The sequence below is a fragment of the Hypanus sabinus genome, chromosome 26, assembly GCF_030144855.1.
Source record: "Hypanus sabinus isolate sHypSab1 chromosome 26, sHypSab1.hap1, whole genome shotgun sequence".
Classification (NCBI taxonomy): domain Eukaryota; kingdom Metazoa; phylum Chordata; class Chondrichthyes; order Myliobatiformes; family Dasyatidae; genus Hypanus; species Hypanus sabinus.
The window spans coordinates 28,494,617-28,514,055 of record NC_082731.1 but is presented as its reverse complement, the minus strand read 5'-3'; the positions used below and the strand labels follow the sequence as shown (position 1 = coordinate 28,514,055).

Below are 19,439 nucleotides of genomic sequence, written 5' to 3'. Positions count from 1 at the left end.
GTTCTGCCTTCCTTGACCAAATCTTCTTAATCCTCACTACCAGCACTGTGGACTTTAGTCTCTGCCTATATGCCGGGAGTTGAAGAACAGCCAGGTGATCGGCCTTACCAAAATTTGGCCATAGGCTGGCACGGTAACCATTGTTGATGGTGGTATAACAGTGGTAAAGTGTTGGCTCCACTGTTTCCACAGGTGATATGTTAGTGGTCGTTGTTCAGAGACTTCCTCAAGATGTCCTGGTTCAAATCCCGGTGTGCTATTTCATGTTTAGTGATCACGGTGCTCAGCTCTTCCAGTGACTGCCCGATGTTGGCCTGAGGAGGCTGCCCCCACACGCCTGGATCTGCTGTAGAGTAATTGACTGAAATTGTTTGCAATCGTTCATCGACAACTCCATTATCACTGTGTCATCTGACAGGGGACTGAAACCAGCAGCATTTAATCATGAGCTGTGTCCTGCAATGATCTTTGCTGGCCCTGCAATGATTCACTGATATTACTAATGATGTGGATGATGGGACACAAAGCCACGTCTATGAGTGTCCAGCAAATGAAAAGCAGACTCCACGGTGAATAGAATGGCAGGGAGGTTTAAAGTGTAGAGATGGAAACAGATGAAATGAACAGGACAACTGGGACAAAGTGAGATCATTGACTGTGGCAAACCAGTTACAGAGATGAAAGGAAAGATTTTTCATGGGAGACTCGAAAGTCAGCATCAGAATTTTCAGTCTGGAGGAATCCCAGGCTCAATCCAAAGAGATATGAGGCAGCTCATTGATTCAGATCAATGTCATAAGTGGATCTACAGACTCTCATTTGCATTGAGACAAGAAGATTGCAGAAAGTGTTGTCTTTGATGAGAAACTGCATCTCTCATTGCAATTCACAGCTCCAATAGCATATTTCATTGGCATTCCAGCAGCTAAATGTCACGTAGCTGGGCAACTGTCCTATAGTCTCTGTTGTGACCCGACTGGGTCCCGAGGAAATCAGCTCCTTAATGTTTGATTTTGTTTTCTTAGTCAAAGGTTGTAAGCAGAGATGAGCAACCTACTCTGCAAACAAACCTGATTTCATTCCAATGTACTATTCTGTACAAATTGAGCTTCAGGATAAGTCTGAGCTGAAGTTGTCAAGCCAGCTGACAGCAGATATTGTCCAGTTTGTAAATTTTCTATTTCTCATCTGCAGAGTTGTCTGTCTTTATCCAAAACCCCTCCATTGAAGAGATGTGGATCAACCAGACCGCTACTCTGGTGTGTATGATTGTGGGTGCTGATCTGAGCCAGGTCCAAATCCACTGGCAGGTGAACGAGTGGGGGAAAATCAAAACAAACATGACCAAAAAACCGAGAGAGGAAAGAACCCGAGGCACAGTGATCAGCCAACTCCAGACCAGTGTGGAGGAGTGGGCCAGTGGGGTGGAGTACACTTGCTCTGCCCAACAACCTTCTTCAACCTCACCAGTATCAGCACGGACAAAAAGTACCAAAGGTGGGCAAGAGGTCAGCGATTAAAATGGACAACGTTGTTACCTCAGTAAAAATGTTTGACATTTCCATTGTTTGCCCATCAGTTCCAGTGGAGACAAAAGGTCCCAAAGTCAGACTGCTGCCCCCGCCAGAGGGAGAGACCAAGAGTGGGAACACGGTCACCCTCGAGTGTATTGCTTCTGGATTCTACCCAAACCAAATAACCATCACCTGGGAGAAAGGGGACTCTCTGATCTCTTCCAACATCAGTGTGAGACCAGCTGCTCTGGAACAGGCGGGGACTTTCATTGCCAGCTACGTCCTGACCGTGAGCACAGAGGAGTGGAAGGAAGGCTCAGTTTTCAGATGCACAGTGTCTCATCCCCCCTCCAACACCAGCGTCAGGCTGGATGTGAAAAACATTCAAGGTATGATTCTGAGATTCACTCCACTGTTGACATCCTCTGCCACAGCCACAACTCAGGGCCAAGCAAGGTCAATAGGTAATGGCAAGTGTGGCATTGTTGTTGTTGTGTGAGTGGATTAATAATGCAGAGGCAGAGAGTGGGAAAGAATCAGAGTTCATCCGATGCTTTCAAAGCTTGACTCTATTCCAAACTACCAACACAAGGTCTGTCTGTCCATCAGTAAGTGTCCGTCTGGGCCCGTCTGTCACATCTCAGACAGTTGTGTGAGAGTGCAGCACTCCCTCAGTACTAGTACCAGGATCACTGACCTGCAGTCTGTTCCCAAGCCTCAGGACAACGGCGTGAACACACAACCAGAGGTGACTGTGCTGGATTCTAGTTTGAGATTACAAACTATTTCTCTGAAATTCTTTGGTGAAGGACACTGGCCATCCTACCCTGTTTACCCATATCCATCAGTCCCACACCAAACTCTTCACTGCTCTGTGATCCACCTACTGGAGCATCACAGTAGGCCTTGTCAGTGAGGGAATGATGAAATAATGACTGCAGGATCAACGTTTGCTCACCAGTGTCTCAGAGACATGAAGCAACTCTATCTGTCAGCAGAACTGGAGGAACTGAGTTTCACTGGAGCAGGCATTGTGGAATGTAACTGGACACCAGACAGTTGCTGAGTTCCAGTAAACCAGAGAGATGCACAGTACTCAGCCAGGCACAGAACTAGTGCTGAAGCAATGGTACACAGTACACTTGTGATGCTAACTCAATGTTATCCCTTTATCTGTCCATAAATGTTCTCTAACCTGCTGAATACTTTCCACAATTTCCCTTTCATTTCCAAATGAAAAAATCCTTCATATTTTAGATGCAGAGAGATCTCAAGTGATGTAAACATTGGCCTGGATGGTGTAGGAACAGAATATTCCCAGTAAACATCATATAAAAAAAAGTTCATTCCCAATAGGAACCCTCTAAAGTTACCCTTCCCCACCAGATGAGATGGAAAGAAGTTGGGTCACTGGGTTCTCTGCAGCAGAGATTCCCATGGACAGAGTGGCTGACAACTCCAATTGTCAACCTTCAATTGATAGTTGATCCTACAACAGTGTAGTTCACATCACTGAAACAAGCAAGACTACCTGCAAGACCCTTCTCATTAACTCTGTGCACATATATATTACTTTACTTTATTGTCAACAAACAATTGATACTAGAGCGTACAATCATCACAGTGATATTTGTTTCTGTGCTTCAAGCTCCCTGAAGTACAAGTCAAAATAAATATAATAAAAATTTAAATTATAAATCATAATTAGAAAATAGAAAAGGGAAAATAAGGTATTGCAGATCAGGTCCAGATATTTGGAAGGTACGGTCCAGATCTGGGTCAGGATCTGTTCAGCAGTCTTATCACAGTTGGAAAGAAGCTGTTTCCAAATCTGGCCGTACGAATCTTCATGCTCCTGTACCTTCTCCCAGAGGGAAGTGGGACAAAAATTGTGTTGGCTGAGTGGGTCTTGTCTTTGATTATCCTGGCAGCACTGCTCTGACAGCGTCTGGTGTAAAGTGAGTCCCAGGATGGAAGATTGGTTTGTGTGATGTGCTGGGCTATGTTCACTATCTTCTGCAGCTTCTTCCGGTCTTGGACAGGACAACTTCCATACCAGCTTGTGATGCACCCTAGAAGAATGCTTTTTACGATGCAACTATAAAAATTAGTGAGGGTTTTAGGGGACAGGCCAAATTTCTTCAGCTTTCTCAGGAAGTAAAGACACTAGTGGGCCTGCTTGGCAGTGGACTCTGCTTGGTCAGACCAAATCAGGTCATTTGTGATATTCATCCCAAGGAACTTAAAGCTTTTGCCCTGTTCCACCTGCACACCACCGATGTAGATGGGGTTGTGTGGTTCGCTACTCCTTCTGAAGTCAACAACCAATTCCTTTGTCTTGCTGACTTTGAGGGATAGGTTATTGTCTTCGCACCATGCCACCAGCTTTTTAATTTCCTCTCTGTACTCAGACTAATTTCATGATTAAATACATGAAAATAAATTACTAACACTTCTGAGATCCTGCAGTTCTTGTTAACACTTCCTTGTGTCAGGTTTGATCTTGTTGGAAACTTGTATAGACTACTTGAGAGGCTAAACATTCCGGATTGGTCTACTGTTTCAAATATACAAAGTTAATTGACAGGGAAAGGTACTTTATCAACTCTGTGAAGACATTTGGTGAATTCATTCAGAAAGTGGAGAGTTAGAGAAAGAAGGGACAATATGTAGCCAGTGATACCCTGGCACCTGCAGCAATGTGTTGAGTGCTGACACTATTCACTGGATTTATTCATGGTTTAGATATTGGGCAGAAACACACATGACCACCTTTGCCACTCACACATGGCTGGCAGATCTGTCAGCATCTGGAAGGTTTTAACTACAGAGATAATAATCGATGAAATGAATAGGCAGCAACCAAGTCTTCAAGTTTACTCAAGTTTATTGCCATGTTGATCTTCAAGAATTATTGACGAGAAATTAACTCTCTCACTTTCTCAAATCTTTCAGAAATCTGCACAGACTTGACAGGGGAGGAGGGGAAGGAAGAACAGGGACGCGTGGATGGAGATGACAATCTGCCTACAGTTGCTGCCTTTGCCATTCTGTTCATCATCAGTTTCCTCTACAGCACCTTCGTCACCGTTGTCAAGGTAACTAATTGACTAATGGAGGCATCCCTGAAACCCAAACTTTCACCTTCCTTGTCTCACCACATTGCATTCTCTGACACTGCAACCCCAACGACAGCACAATCAACAGACAATGCAGTCTGAGGCCTTTCACAACCGCTCGGACTTTACACCTTTCCTCTTCACTCCGAGCCTCTGGGCCTTGATAAGCAGAAGTTATGAGGTGTACAAAAGGGACAGATTACACCTGAATCCATGGGGGACAAACAGATTTGCAGACAGGTTTGCTAGTGCTATTCAGAAGGGTTTAATTTGGCAGGTGGATGGGGAATGAAGTGAAAGGGATGAGGATCAAATTGTTGGTTTACAAACCGAGGCAGTGTGTAGTGAGACTGCTAGAGAGAAGATGATGTTTGGGTAAAATTGCACTCAATAGGATGAGTTGCAATGTGAAAGGGGACAAAATTTTAAACTGTGATGAATACAGGACTGAAGGTGTTATATTTGAATGCACATAGTATATGGAGTAGGCTAGATGAACTTGCAGCACAGCTACAGATTGGCATGTATGAACTTGTGGGCATCACTGAATTGTGGATGAAAGAAGATTGATGCCCAAGGATAGACATTGTATCAAAAGGACAGGAATATAGGTTGAAGTTGTGGTGTGGCTGAGTTGGTAAAAAATTAAATCACAAGAAAGTAGCGACATAGGATCAGATGGTGTAGAATTTGCAAGAGTGAAAGACACTGATGGGAGTTATAAACAGACCTGCAAACAGTATAGCAAATATGTGGTCTACAAATTACAACAGGAGACGGAAAATGCACGTCAAATGTTAAGATAATCATCGGGAATTTCAATATGCAGGTTGATTGAGTCGGATTGCACCAGAACCGCAGGGGAAACATTATCCTGGCTTCAAGATTCGCTCATGCTACATGGGAGAGATTAGGGGATTCCGATAGGGCTGAATTTGTTAAGTATATCCAGAAAGGTTTCTCAAATCAGTATGTGTACGGTCCAATGAAAGGACGGGCCACCCAGCTCCTGGTACTGCAGAATGAGCCTGGACACGTGACTGACCTTTCAGTGGGTGAACAGTGACGGACGAGTGACAACTCGTTAACTTTTAGGATAACTATCTACAAAGATAGGTATTATCCTTGTGGAACAATTTTAAATTGGCATAGGGCAATTTACAAGGACATATGGCAGGAACTAAGAAGTGTTAATTGGAAACACCTTTTCTCTGGCAAGTCCACATCAGACATGTGGAGGGTGTTTAAAGAGCAATTGCACGGAGTACAGGAAAAGTATGTTCCTGTCAGAAGGAAGGATGGGGATGGAAAGATAAGAGAACCCTGGATGTTCAGAGAGGTGATGAATTTAGTCAAGAAGAAAAAGATAATGTATGTAAATCTTCAGAGGGTAAAATCAAACAAAATCAAAGAAGCCAGAAAGGAACCAAAGGGAATTACGAAAGCCAGGATGGGCCATGAAAAATCCTTGGCAAGTTGGATAAGGTGAATCCCAAGGCATTCTATACATATGTCAATGGTAAGAGGATAACTGAGGAGAGGGTGGGACCACTCAATGATAAAGGGAGAAATATCTACTTGGATGCAGAGAATGGGAGTGAGGTACTTAATAAGTACTTAGCTTCAGTCTTTACAAAAGTAAAGGATGTGGAGGATCAAGAGATCAGTGCTGAGTGTATAAATAAATTCAGACATTTTGAGGTAAAATTGGAGGGAGTATTGGGCCTCCAAAAAGCAATTAAGATACATAAGGCCTCAGTACTAATGTTGTGCCTCTATTTATGAAGGGAACAAGGGTACACCTTTAAGGGTAAGGTCCTTAACCGTGTTGCTGAGCAGAGAGATCTTGGGATGCAAGTTCAAACTCCTTGAAAGTGGCCGCGCAGGTCAATAAGGGGGTTAACAAGGTTTATGGAAGGCTTGCTTTTATTAGTTGTGGCATTGAGTTCAAAGGTCAGGAGGTTATGTTGCAACTTTACAAAACTCTGGTTCAATCACATCTGGAGTATTGCGTAGAGTTTGGTTGCCCCACTATAGGAAATATATTGAGGCTTTGGAGAGGGCGCAGAAGAGGTTTATGAGGACGCTGCCTGGTTTAGAGAGCATGTGCTATCATGAGAGGCTGGATAAATTTGGTTTGTTTTCTTTGGAGCATCAGAGCTAAAGGATCTAATAGAGGTTTTCAAGATTATGAGAGGCATAGATAGAGTGGACAGAAAGTATTTCTTTCCCAGTTTTTCTAAGGAAGTAGGAGGGCTGTGGACATGGTGTAAGTAGGAGGGACTGATGTCTGGATGGTTTTGATTTGCTTTACAGCTGGTTCAGCACATCATTGTGGGCTGAATGTCCTGTGCAGTACTAAATCGTTTTGGTGCCGGATCCCAAGGGAATGAATTTGTAGAATGTCTACTAGATTTCTTTTTTAGAGCAGCTGGTGTTTGAGCCCACTAGGCAATTAGCTATTCTGGATTTGAGGTTGTGCAATGAATCGGAGTTAAAATTAAAGGAACTCTTAGGAGCCAGTGATCATAATATGATAGAATCCACCCTGCAATTATTTTGAGAAGGTGAGCTAAAGTCATACTTATCAGTATTACTGTGGAGTAAAGGGAATTTCAGAGGCATTGAGAGGAGCTGGCCAGAATTGATTGGAAGGGGATACCAGCAGGGATGATGGCAGATAAGCAATAGCTGGAGATTCTGGGAGAAAATTGGAATGCACAAAATAGATCTATCCTAAAGAAGAAATATTCTACAGGCCAGATGATGCCAGACAGTATCTATGGAAAAGAGTAAACAAAAGATGTTTCGGGCCAAGACCCTTCATCAAGTCTGAAACATGGACTGTTGACTCTTTTACACAGATGCTGCCAGGCCTGCTAAGCTCAACCAGCATTTTGTGGTGTTGCCTTAGAACCCATTATACTACAGGAAAGATACTGGGGTGGTTAGAATGCTGGCTGATTGTCAGGAGGCAAAGATTAGGAATAAAGGGAGCCTTTTCTGGTTAGCTGCCAGTGACCAGTGACTATATGCGACAACATCTCTTCATGTAAAATATCAATAATTTGGATAATGGAATTGATGGCTTGTATGGCAGGGTTGCAAATGATAGAAAGATAGGTGGAGGGGCAGGCAGAGTTGAGGAAGCTTCTTATGGTGGAAGAGTCTATGACCAGAGAGCACAGCATCAAAATTGAGGGGCCTTTTTTAGAAAGGAGATGAGGACAAACTTTTTTCAGCAGAGAGTGATGAACCTGTGGAATTTGCTGTCACATGCAGCTGTGGAAGCCAATTCTTTAGGTATATTCAAGGCAGAGGATGATAGATTCTTGATTACTCAGGGCATGAAGGTGTACAGGGAGAAGGCAGGAGATTGGGGATGAGAGGGAAAATGGATCAGCCATGATGAAATGGTGAAGCAGACTTGATGGGGCAAAATGGCCTAATTCTACTGCTATAACTTATTGTCTTAATGGAGAAGTTCTGAGGGTTAAGAGCTATTTCAAATCAACTGGGGTTGATTAGGATTAGTCAGCAAGGCTCTGTGTGTGGGAGATTATGTCTCATGAATTTCCTCCATTTCATCCCTGCACCACCCTCCATAAGACCATAAGGTTTCTCCCTTTCTGTTCTCATTTCTTCATTCCTCATCTATTATGGCAAAGTAATTTAGTGAGTGGCTCCAGGGGCAGTGTTTTTCACTCTGTGTGTGATGTGGGAAGTCTGGAAGACTCCAGTCTCCCAGGTGAACACATCTGTACCAGGTGCACCGAGTTGCAGCAACTGAGAGAATGTATTAAGGAACTGAAGCTGCAACTCGATGAGCTTTGACTCTTACAGGAGACTGAGGAGGTGATAGACAGGAGCTACAGGGAGGTAGTTACCCCAAGGCTTCAGGAGACAGGTAGCTGGGTGACTGTCAGGAAAAGGAGGGCAAATGCACAACCAGTGCAGAGAACACCTGTGGCTGTTCCGCTCAATAATATTTAACTTTAGATACAACAGAGAGGAAACGACCTACCAGGGGGATCCAGAATGACTGGGTCTCTGGCCCTGAGTCTGGTGATGTGGCTCAGAAGAGGAGAGAGGTTAAGAGTATGCAGTGATGATAGGAGATTCCTTTCTCAGAAGAACAGGGACGAGGTTCTGTGGGCTTGATAGAGACACACAGATAGTATGTTTCATCTCTGCTGCCAGGAACAGGGATGTCACAGATCGTGTCCATGGCACTCTCAACTGCAAATGTGGACATCCAGAAGTCTTTGTTACAAGACACTCCAAACTGCACCAGTTTCCGAGGGAACGGATATCTGTCATGGCCCCTTTAAGGGTTCATGATGGTCCTGCTAATTGATAATCGTGTATGAGCACCACGAATTGAGTACTTAAGGAACAGTTGAACAAAGGTTTGGTGCTCAATCGTGAGCCAACTGGTGATATCATCCAGCATTTGTTTTGTGTTCAGATCTAGTTTGATACCACATTTAGAACCTTGCTTCATTTACCCCGGCAACTGGGTCCAAATCATCCTCATCAAGGACTCTTGTAACATTACAATTGAGCCAACATGGACCCAGTGGGATATCAAAATCTTTTGTCTTCTGTGGTGACGAGGATTACCAGACAAGGCCCAGAGATTCACGAACTCCAGGTCGCCATTCAACAACTTTCACAAGGAGGAAGCCAAGGTCGCTCGGGAGAGCCAGCACATCATTCAACCCCAGAGAGATTTGACAGTGACTTGGGTTCTTGCTGTGGCCCTTCACCCGATGCTCATTCATGTTTGAACAACAGCTGTTCCCAGTTCCCTTCAGATCAAGGAAAGGTGGCCTTCATTATCTCTCTCCGGACCGGAAGAGCTCTACCTTGGGCCACAGCGCATTGGGAACATAGGTCAGAGATCTGCTGGGATTTTGAGGAATTCATGGCTGCTAGGAGGAAGATGTTTGATCACCTCACCAGAGCCAGCGAGCCTCAGATCAGTTGATGAAGATTCAACACGGGCTACGGTCCACGGCCAACAATGCAGTTGAATTTTGGATCTTAGCCCAGGAGAGTGATTGGAATAGGGAGGCTGTGGCCATGTTCTACTGCCACAAATGAACTGAAGGACACCTCACCTTGGGAGAGCCAGCTGAGAACTTAGAAGCTTTCAGTGATCAGTGCATCCATCTCAATAATCGTGTGGCAGAGTGAAAGTGGGACCACTTCAGGAAATCAAAGTGAGGTCGGTGCAATTCTAGTCCCTACGCATCAGTTTCACCCCCCCCCCCCCAACCTTGGACCATGAGCAGCCCATCACTACTCAAGATCCAGTCAAACTCATTCAGGTCGGTTGTACAGGACTCTCTGCTGATGATAGGTCCCAGTGTCAGAGTCAAGATCGCTGCTTTTACTGTGGGGAAGTATGTCACTGGTGGGCCGAATGTCCCAGGCTGTGGACTGGAGGGAGGGGAAAATCATTGCTTTCTCCAGTCATCATAACAGGGTTTGTTTGTGCCATGGTGTTCTGAGACTCAGACTCTCCCATGACCAACAACCAATAAGAGGGCAGCCTTCAGTGTGAGGTAACCTGAGACCTTCTCGATACTGTCCTCAAGGATGAACAAGCCTTCTTCAGTCAATGCTCTGCAAGTCCCAACACTCTCTAGTCAAGTCCCCTAGTTCAGCCGAGGACCAAGGAAATATCTGAACAGTCTGGGGAACTTGCAGCCAAACTTATGAAATCCAGCCACCAGTTCTGAAGGAAGGAAAAAGACTCCTTTACGCTGAACCTGAAAGTCTATTTCCAAGAGGGAAATAACCCTCCGTAATGCCTCACTGATGATTCAGACGGGGATTTGAGAAGGAAGAAATGTTCAAAAGGCAAGATGATGCAACCATGGTGAACAAGGGAAGTCAAAAGCAACATAACAGCCAGAGAGAGGGCATATAATTGAGCTCACATTGGTGGGAAGTTAGAGGATTGAGAAGCATTTAAAACCAACAGAAGGCAACTAAAAAGGTCAGTAAGAGGAATAAGATGGAATACTAAAGAGGCTACTCAACAATATTAAAGAGAACACCAAATGTTGCTTCAGATACATAAAGTGTAAAAGAGAGGCAAGAGTGGGTATAGGACAACTGGAAAACAATGCTGGAGAGGTAATAATTGGGGACAAGAAAATGGTGGACACACTGATTATATTATATATCGAGGGGCAGGTAGTTTTGAGGAAGTAGAGATGATACAGAAACAGTTAAATAGATTAGGAGATTGGGCAAAGATGAGGTAGATGGAATACAATGTTGGAAAGTGTATGGTTATGCACTTTGGTAGAAGAAATGAAACGGTTGACTCTTTTCTAAATGGACAAAAAATACAAAATTCTGAGGATTCCCTCATGGTTAATTTGCAGGATGACTCTGTGCTGAGGAACTGAACCTTTCTGAAAAATTTTCATGTGATTCAACCCCTAACTTTAAAAAACATGAACACTGGTAAGGCAAGCCATATGTTGGATCTGCGTGCAAACCAATGGAGATAAAAAGGGAGAGTGGGAACCTGCAGACCTTCAACCAATAGAGGTAGATGGTCTGCATTTCTCTAGCCAGATGTGAGACGGGCCTTTTAACCGATGGCAGCAAGGACAGAAACAGATAAGTGGGAGGTCTGGTTTACTGTGTCTGCCTGACTTTTTCTCTGGTGTTTCCCTTCTCTGTCTTCCCTCGGCAAACAGCCTATAGCGGGAATAGCCTGTGTATACTTACATCCCGACGCTCTCGCAAACATCCCCTCCACATCAACCCCATCTGGGCTTTTCACTAGTTGATAATGTTCTGAGGTTTTTATAGCAGTTGGCAAAAGCTTTAAGGTGCATTATCGGTACTACAGAACCAGCGTGGGGGTCATCATATCATGACACACATTTTTAAATTTGACCCCATATTTATATTTGTATCAAATTTATAAAAAGTCCTGTGTTCTTAAGGAACTGCACTATTTATTTAATGCAATAATCCCGCAGTCCTTTCTGCAAAATGCTGTTAATTTTAAATTTAATTTTATTCTGTGATAACTCTAAGATCAATCAACCCCTCTCTTGATTATGTCTTGTTGATTACAATATTCACAACTCCCTGTATTGTGTTTCTTCATGAAAAATAATGTACTTTAAATCTGTGCCCAAACCTCAATCTTGATGTTATCACCTCCTGCTCTTTCCTGCATTCCTCAACTATCCCATTTCTTTCTGGACATTATTATGTGGTCGAAATAAGGTTTGTATTACCTTACTTACAAAGTCTCATCTTGCCTCAAAATGTAAATCTTTTTGAGTCCTGATTGTTGTCCTTGAATCAGACAATATTACAACTCTCATCGGTCTTACCTCCTCCACCTACTGCAATGTGAATAGTCCAGCTGTCATTTCCCCTGTATGCACTGAGAAATTATCATTTTTCCTCACCTGCTTTTTCATGTTCAAATCAGGCACTACCAATCCTACACTAATCTACCATTGCAATTTTTGAAGCATTTGTTTGCATTTGTAAATATACGTACATAATGATCATTATTTACATGGGCTTCTACTATATCTTAATTTAAAATCACTTCTCTATTTTGCTGTCTCTTTTTGAATAATTTACGATCCACCTCTGGTGCTTTACAGAGTCATGGAGGCAGCCCAGTAAAAGACACTGTATCATTCACTGCCTTATTACTAATTCTTGTCCTTCCTGCTTTTCCTTCAATAGTCCATGCAAAACTTCTGAATTTCCTTCTTTCCTTTTCCCAGCATGGATCTAAAAGCTGTTGAGTTGGATGATTTTCTCCAGGCCAATATGCTAACACAAGCTGAGCTCTTCTCAGTACCAGAGGTGTCTCTCCCAACTCCACCTGCATTGCCTCCACTGGTTTTGTCTTTATTACCCCATTGATTAACCTTAATGCTTGACTTAGAATTATACCCAGTTTATTGAGCACACAATGTGATGCTGATCCATATACCATATTTCCATAGTCCAGTATTGATCTTATTAATCCTGTGTATATTGCTTTCAAGGGATTCCTATCAGCTCCCCATTCCTTTCCAGTTGAACACCTCATAACATTTAGCACTTCCTTACTTTTGGTTATTATTTCTTTAATATGTGTTGACCATGTGAGTCTTTTATCAAACCAAATTCCTAAAAATGTAAATGTATCCACCCCTTCTAATTCCGTACCATAAAGTTTTAGTTTCAAGTGTTGTTCTGTATTCTTCCTAGTGTAAAACATTATTTTGGATTTCTCTGCTGAAAATCTGAATTCCCATTTTAATGCCCAATCTTCCACCTTAACCTATGATTCTTGAAGTTTCCGTGTTATAAATTGCACATTCCCATCCCTTTTTCACATAGCTCCATCATCCACAAATAAAGATATTCCAATACTAGTATTTCTATTGGAAAATATATCATTTATCATGATAGTAATAATATTCTGTCGTTGGTTTACAAACAGAGGCAGTGTGCAGTGAGACTGCTCTCCACGGTGACACACCAAATCTCCTCAAGCTCCTAAAGAAATATAGCAGCTTTTGTGCCTTCTCTGAAGCTGCATCAATATGTTGGGTCGTCTGGGTCTTGATAAGGAAAAGGTGGAAGAATATTCACAGGTTGCACGTGAATCCAAGGAAGATACATATCTTTGTGGGCAGCTTTGCTGGAGCTGTTCAGGAGGGTTTGAACTAATTTGACAGGGGATGGGAAATGGAGTGATAGGGCTGAGCTTCCAGTCGTTGGTTTAACAACAGAGGCAGTGTGTAGTGAGTCTGCTAGTAAGCAAAGGCTGATAATAGGGCAAAATTGCAGTCAATGGGATAAGTTGAAATGTAAAACGGGGACAAAATCGAAAAGGGTGATGAAAATTTGGGTGATGCGCAATGATACACATTGTATTGAAAGGATAGGGAGGTAGGCAGAGGACATGGTGCAGCTGTGTTGGGAAAAAATTAAATCAAATTATTAGGAAGAAGTGACAAAGGATTGGAAAGTGTAAAATTTTTGTGGGTAGAGCTAAGAAACAGTAAGGGTAAAGTCCTTGATGGGAGTTATATACAGACCTCCGAACAGTAGCAAAGATGTGGTCTACAAGTTACAATGAGAGATAGAAAATGCAAGTCAACAGTGCAGTGCTAAAAGAGTCATCGGGAATTTCAATATGCAGATAGATTGGGCTGGTTTGCACTTGAACTGGAGAGGAGCCAGTATCCTGGCTGTGAGGTTTACTGATGCTATCTGGGAGAGTTTAAACTAGTTTTGTAGGGGGCTGAGAACCAGAGTCCCAGGTCAGCAGGGAATGGATCTGACCAGAAGTTAGACATCAGAGAAGGTATGGAAAGGCAAAATTGAAATGACGGGTAGGATGGGTCGGATAGTTTGAGGTGTGTCTATTTTAACGCTGGGAGTATTATGGGTAAGGGTGATGGATCAGTACATGAAACTACGGTGTTGTAGCCATTAGTGAAACTTAGTTGACAGAGCGGCAGGCAGGAATGGGTGATTAATGTGCCAGGTGTTTGGAGTTCTAGAAAAGATAGAGGAGTAGGTAAGGGTGGTGGGGTGGGGGGGGGGGTGCACTCTTTATCAGGGACAATATCACAGCTGCACTCAGAGAAGACATAATGGAGGAGTCAGAAACTGAGTCCATTTGGGTGAAACTCAGGAATAGACAGGGTGCAATCCCACTGATGGGATTGTACTACAGACCCCCTGATAGCCACTGGGAAATTGAGGAGCAGATATGTAATCAGATCAAGGAGAAGTGTAATAATAATAGGGTTGCTGTCATGGGGGATTTCAGCTTCCCTAATATAAACTGGGAGCTTCTGAGTGTAAGGGGTCAGATGGTTTTGAATCTGTTAAGCAGGTTTCTTAAATCAATGTGTGACAGTCCAGTGAAAGGAGGGACCATACTGTACCTGGTTTTGGGGAATGAGCCTGGCCGGGTGACTGACCTTTCAATGGGTGAACAGTTCGGGAATCGTGACCACAACTGGTTAACTTTCAGGATAGCTGTCGACAAGGATAGGTATGGTCCTTGTGGAAGAGATTTAAATTGACACAGGGCAACTTACAAGGGCATTAGACAGGAACAAAGAAGTATTAACCTTTTCTCTGGCAAGACCACATCAGAAGTAAGACCGTGAGACAGGAGCAGTATTAGGCCATTCAGCCCATCAATGCTGTCCTGCCATTCTATCATGGTTGATCCCGGACTCCACTCAATCCCATACACCTGCCTTCTCAGCATATTCTTTGATGCCCTGATCGATTAGGAAACTATTCATTTCCACCTTAAATATATCCACGATTTAGCCTCCACTGCAGTTTGTGGCAGAGCATTCCACAGGTTCAGCATTCTCAGGCTAAAAAAATTGTTCCTTACCTTTGTTCTAAAAGATTGCCCCTCAATTTTGAGGCTGTACTCTCTTGTTCCAGATACCCCCACCAGAGGAAACATCGACTCCACATCCATCCTATCTATTCTTTTCAACATTCGGTAGGTTTCAATAAGATTGCCCCACATTCTTCTAAATTCCAGTGACTGCACGCCCAAAGCTGCCATATGCTTCTTATACATTAACCCCTTCATTGCTGGACTCATCCTCATGAATCTCCTCTGGACTCTCTCCAATGAAAACACATTCTTTCTGAGATATTGGGCTCAAAACTGATGACAGTATCCTAAGTGTGGCCTGATTAGTGTCTTACGAAGCCTCAACACTATCCCCTTGCTTTTATACTCTATTCCCCTTGAAATAAATGCTAACTTTCCATTTGCTTTCTTCACCACAGACTCGACCTGTAAATTAACCTTCTGTGAGACTCACACAAGGACTCCTAAGTCACTTTGCACCTCTGATGTTTGAACCTTCTTCCCATTTCGATAATAGTCTGCACTATTGCTCCTTTTGCTAAAATGAATTATCATACATTTCCCAAGATTGTAATTCATCTGCCACTTTTTGCCCATTCTTCCAATTTGTCTAAGTGGTACAGCAACTGCATTGCCCAAATAGCATAATTCTGCTCCTATATCTTATCTTATGGTTTTACTCAGGAAATGAAACATTAGCCCAACGGTGGATCACCCTAAAGGTCTGAACTGGTATTCATATTTTTGTTTTGGAGTGACCTCAGAGAATAATGACAGACATCTCTTCATGGGATTACATCTCCTGCAATGAGGACAGACCGTCTGTTATTTTGTTCACATGTCCTCACAGGTTAAGGTCTATGCTGCACCTTGTCACACACAATATCATACTCTCCTGTCTATATTTCAGGTTCAGCAGTGACCAGCAGACACACGCCCCACACTCAGACAAGAAATCCCCGTCTGGCTGCGATGTTTGGAAATGGAGTCTCCATCTCACTCACTCGGCAATCCGAGGCTACTGCACTGCAACTGCTCATTTCAGAATATAAACCTCTAGATGCTCCTGGGATGCCAGATGGAAAATGGGGGCACGGAGCCGGTTAGGTGGGTGGAGGGACAACAGTGGATGATACATTGGGAAAATGGCAGGATAATGTGACACTGGAGGGGGTATAAAGGAGGGGAGAGGAAGGCAGCATTAAGCCTTGGGAATGGGAAACAGGGGATGGGAGCTTTATGAGTGAAGGAGAAGAGGGAGGTGAGGAAATGGATATTATTGTTAAGGAGCAAGAAATTGATGTGGGGGGGTGATTGTGGTGGAGGGTGGGGTCAGTGTCTTGTTCTGTCATATTTTGTAAATCAGACGTTACGGAGGTCATTGCCTGTAGCACTTCTTGCATTATTCCACTGGAGTTTATTTCATGATTTGAAACTGTATTAATTAAAAACAAAGACAATGAGAAAATGAAGTGTCTGGAGTTGATAATACTGAGGGAAGCCATTCATCCCATCTTAGTTCCCTCATCACTGCAGTGACTTCACCTGCCTACAAGTACAAGTGGGTATTGCATCCCATAAGACCAAAAGACAAAGGAGCAGAAGTCGGCCATTTGGCCCATCGAGTCTACTCCGCCATTTCATTATGAGCTGATCCAATTTCCCCTTTAGTCCCATTCCCCTCCGCTTCTCACCATAACCTTTGATGCCCTGACTTCTCAGATACCTTTCAATCTCTGCATTAAATACACCCAATGACCCGGCCTCCACTGCCGCCCGTGGCAACAAATTCCACAGATTCACCACCCTCTGGCTAAAAAATTTTTTTCGCATCTCCATTCTGAGTGGGCGCCCTGTAATCCTCAATTCATGTCCTCTCATACTAGACTCCCCCACAATGGGAAACAACTTTGACACATCCGCTCTGTTTGCCTTTCAACATTCGAAATAATTCTATGAGGTCCCCCCTCATTCTTCTAAACTCCAAGGAGAACAGTTGAAGAGCGGTCAAACGTTCCTCATATGTTAACCCTCTCATTCCCGGAATCATTCTAGTGAATCTTCTCTGAACCCTCTCCCACGTCAGCACATCCTTTCTTAAATAAGGAGCCCAAAACTGCACACAGTATTCCAAGTGAGGTCTTAATGGTGCCTTATAGAGCCTCAACATCACATCCATGCTCCTGTACTCTATTCCTCTAGAAATGAATGCCAACATTGCATTAGCCTTCTTCACCACCAACTCAACCTGGAGGTTATCCTTAAGGGCATCCTGCATGAGAACTCCCAAGTCCCGTTGCATCTCAAAACTTTGAATTCTCTCCCCATTTAAATAATAGTCTGCCCATTTATTTCTTCTACCAATGTGCATGACCGTACACTTTCCAACATTGTAATTCATTTGCCACTTCTTTGCCCATTCCCTCAATCTATCTCAGGCTCTCTGCAGACTCTCTGTTTCCTCAGCAATACCGGCCCCTCCACCTATATTTGATTCATCAGCAAACTTAACACAAAGCCATCTATTCCATAATCCAAATCGTTGACATACAATGTATAAAGAAGCGGCCCCAACACGGACCCCTGCGGAACACCACTGGTAACCGGTAGCCAACCAGAATGGGATCCCTTCATTCCCACTCTCTGTTTCCTACCAATCAACCAATGGTCTATCCACGTTTGTAACTTTCCTGTAATTCCATGGGCTCTTATCTTGTTTAGCAGCCTCATGTGCGGCATCTTGTCAAAGGGCTTCTGAAAATCCAAATACACAACATCCACTATATCTGCCTTGTCTAGCCTACTTGTAATTTCCTCAAAAAATTGCACTAGGTTTGTCAGGCAGGATTTTCCTTTAAGGAAACCATGCTGAGTTCTGCCTATGTTGTCGTATGTCTCCAGCTACTCCGTAACCTCATCCTTGACAATCGACTCCAACAACCTCCCAACCACCGCTGTCAAGCTAACAGGTCTATAATTTCCTTTTTGCTTCTTTGCCCCCTTCTTAAATAGCGGAGTTACATTTGCCATCTTCCAGTCCTCCGGAACCAGGCCAGAATCTATCGACTTTTGAAAGATCATTGCGAGTGCCTCTGCAATCTCCACTGCTACTTCCTTCAGAACACGAGAGTGCATTCCACCTGGTTGAGGAGATTTATCTACCCTTAGACTATTCAGCTTCCTGAGTACTTTCTCTGTCGTAATTGTGACTGCACATATTTCTCTTCCCTGACACCCTTTTTAATTTTTTTTAATTTTATATATATTTTTATTAAATTTTTAATTACATAAAATGAATAGAATAACAGAGTAATGAAAATTAATATTAGCCTTCCCTCTCCCCTTAACCCTTCCCCCCTTAACATCCCTGTCTAAAAAAAAAGAAAAAAGAAAAAAAGAAAGAAGAAAAAACGGATTGCCTGGATATCTGAGGATCCCCACATGCTCAATGGAGTTCAAAATAACTTTAGTATATATCTTTTTCCCCCAAATAACTAATAATTTTATCTTCAACGGACCTATATATTTAGTCCTATCTTTTGTAGATAGGGGTGCCAAATTTTCAAAAATATATCGTATTCATTTCTTAAATTATAAGTAATTTTTTCAAGTGGAATGCAGCTATATATTTCATTATTCCAATGGTCCATAGTTAAGTATGAATCTGATTTCCAAGTAACTGCAATAGCTTTTTTGGCTACTGCCAATGCAATTTTTAGAATTTTTTTCTGATATTTATTCAATTTAGGTTTCAATATTATCCCTTCAATATCGCCTAATAAAAATAATATTGGGCTATGTGGAAGTTGTATTCCAATAATTTGTTCCAGTAAAAGTCTTAGCTGACACCCTTGAATGTCTGGTATACTACTGAAGTCTTCCTCAGTGAAGACTGATGCAAAATACTTGTTCAGTTCCTCCGCCATCTCTTTATCTCCCATTACAATTTCTCCAGCATCACTTTCTATCAGTCCTATATCTACTCTCACCTGTCTTTTACTCTTTATATACTTGAAAAAGCTCTTAGCATCCTCTTTGATATTATTTGTAGCTTCCTTTCATAGTTCATCTTTTCCCTTCTAATGACCTTCTTAGTTTCCTTTTGTAAGCTTTTAAAAACTTCCCAATCCTGGGTCTTCCCACTAAGTTTTGCTTCCTTTTATGCCCTCTGCTTTGCTTTTACTTTGGCTTTGACTTCTCTTGTCAGCCACGGTTGCATCCTTTTTACATTCGAAAATTTATTTTTCTTCGGAATGCTTCTGTCTTGCACCATCCTCACTTCTCGCATAAACTCCAGCCACTGCTGCTATGCCGTCCTTCCCGCTAGTGTCCCTTTCCAGTCAACTTTGGCCAGTTCCTCTCTCATGCCATTGTAATTTCCTTTACTCCACCGAAATACTG

At 42.9% G+C, this 19,439-nt stretch overlaps 1 gene segment (V, D, J or C); it reads left to right on the top strand.

Moving 5' to 3' along the window:
- The first annotated feature begins 1,157 nt into the window (after positions 1–1,157).
- Positions 1,158–16,363, top strand: LOC132381351 (immunoglobulin heavy constant gamma 4-like). The segment is given in 4 exon segments: positions 1,158–1,497; positions 1,580–1,903; positions 4,470–4,612; positions 15,949–16,363. Coding segments are annotated over 4 exon segments (744 nt in total).
- The last annotated feature ends 3,076 nt before the right edge of the window (positions 16,364–19,439 follow it).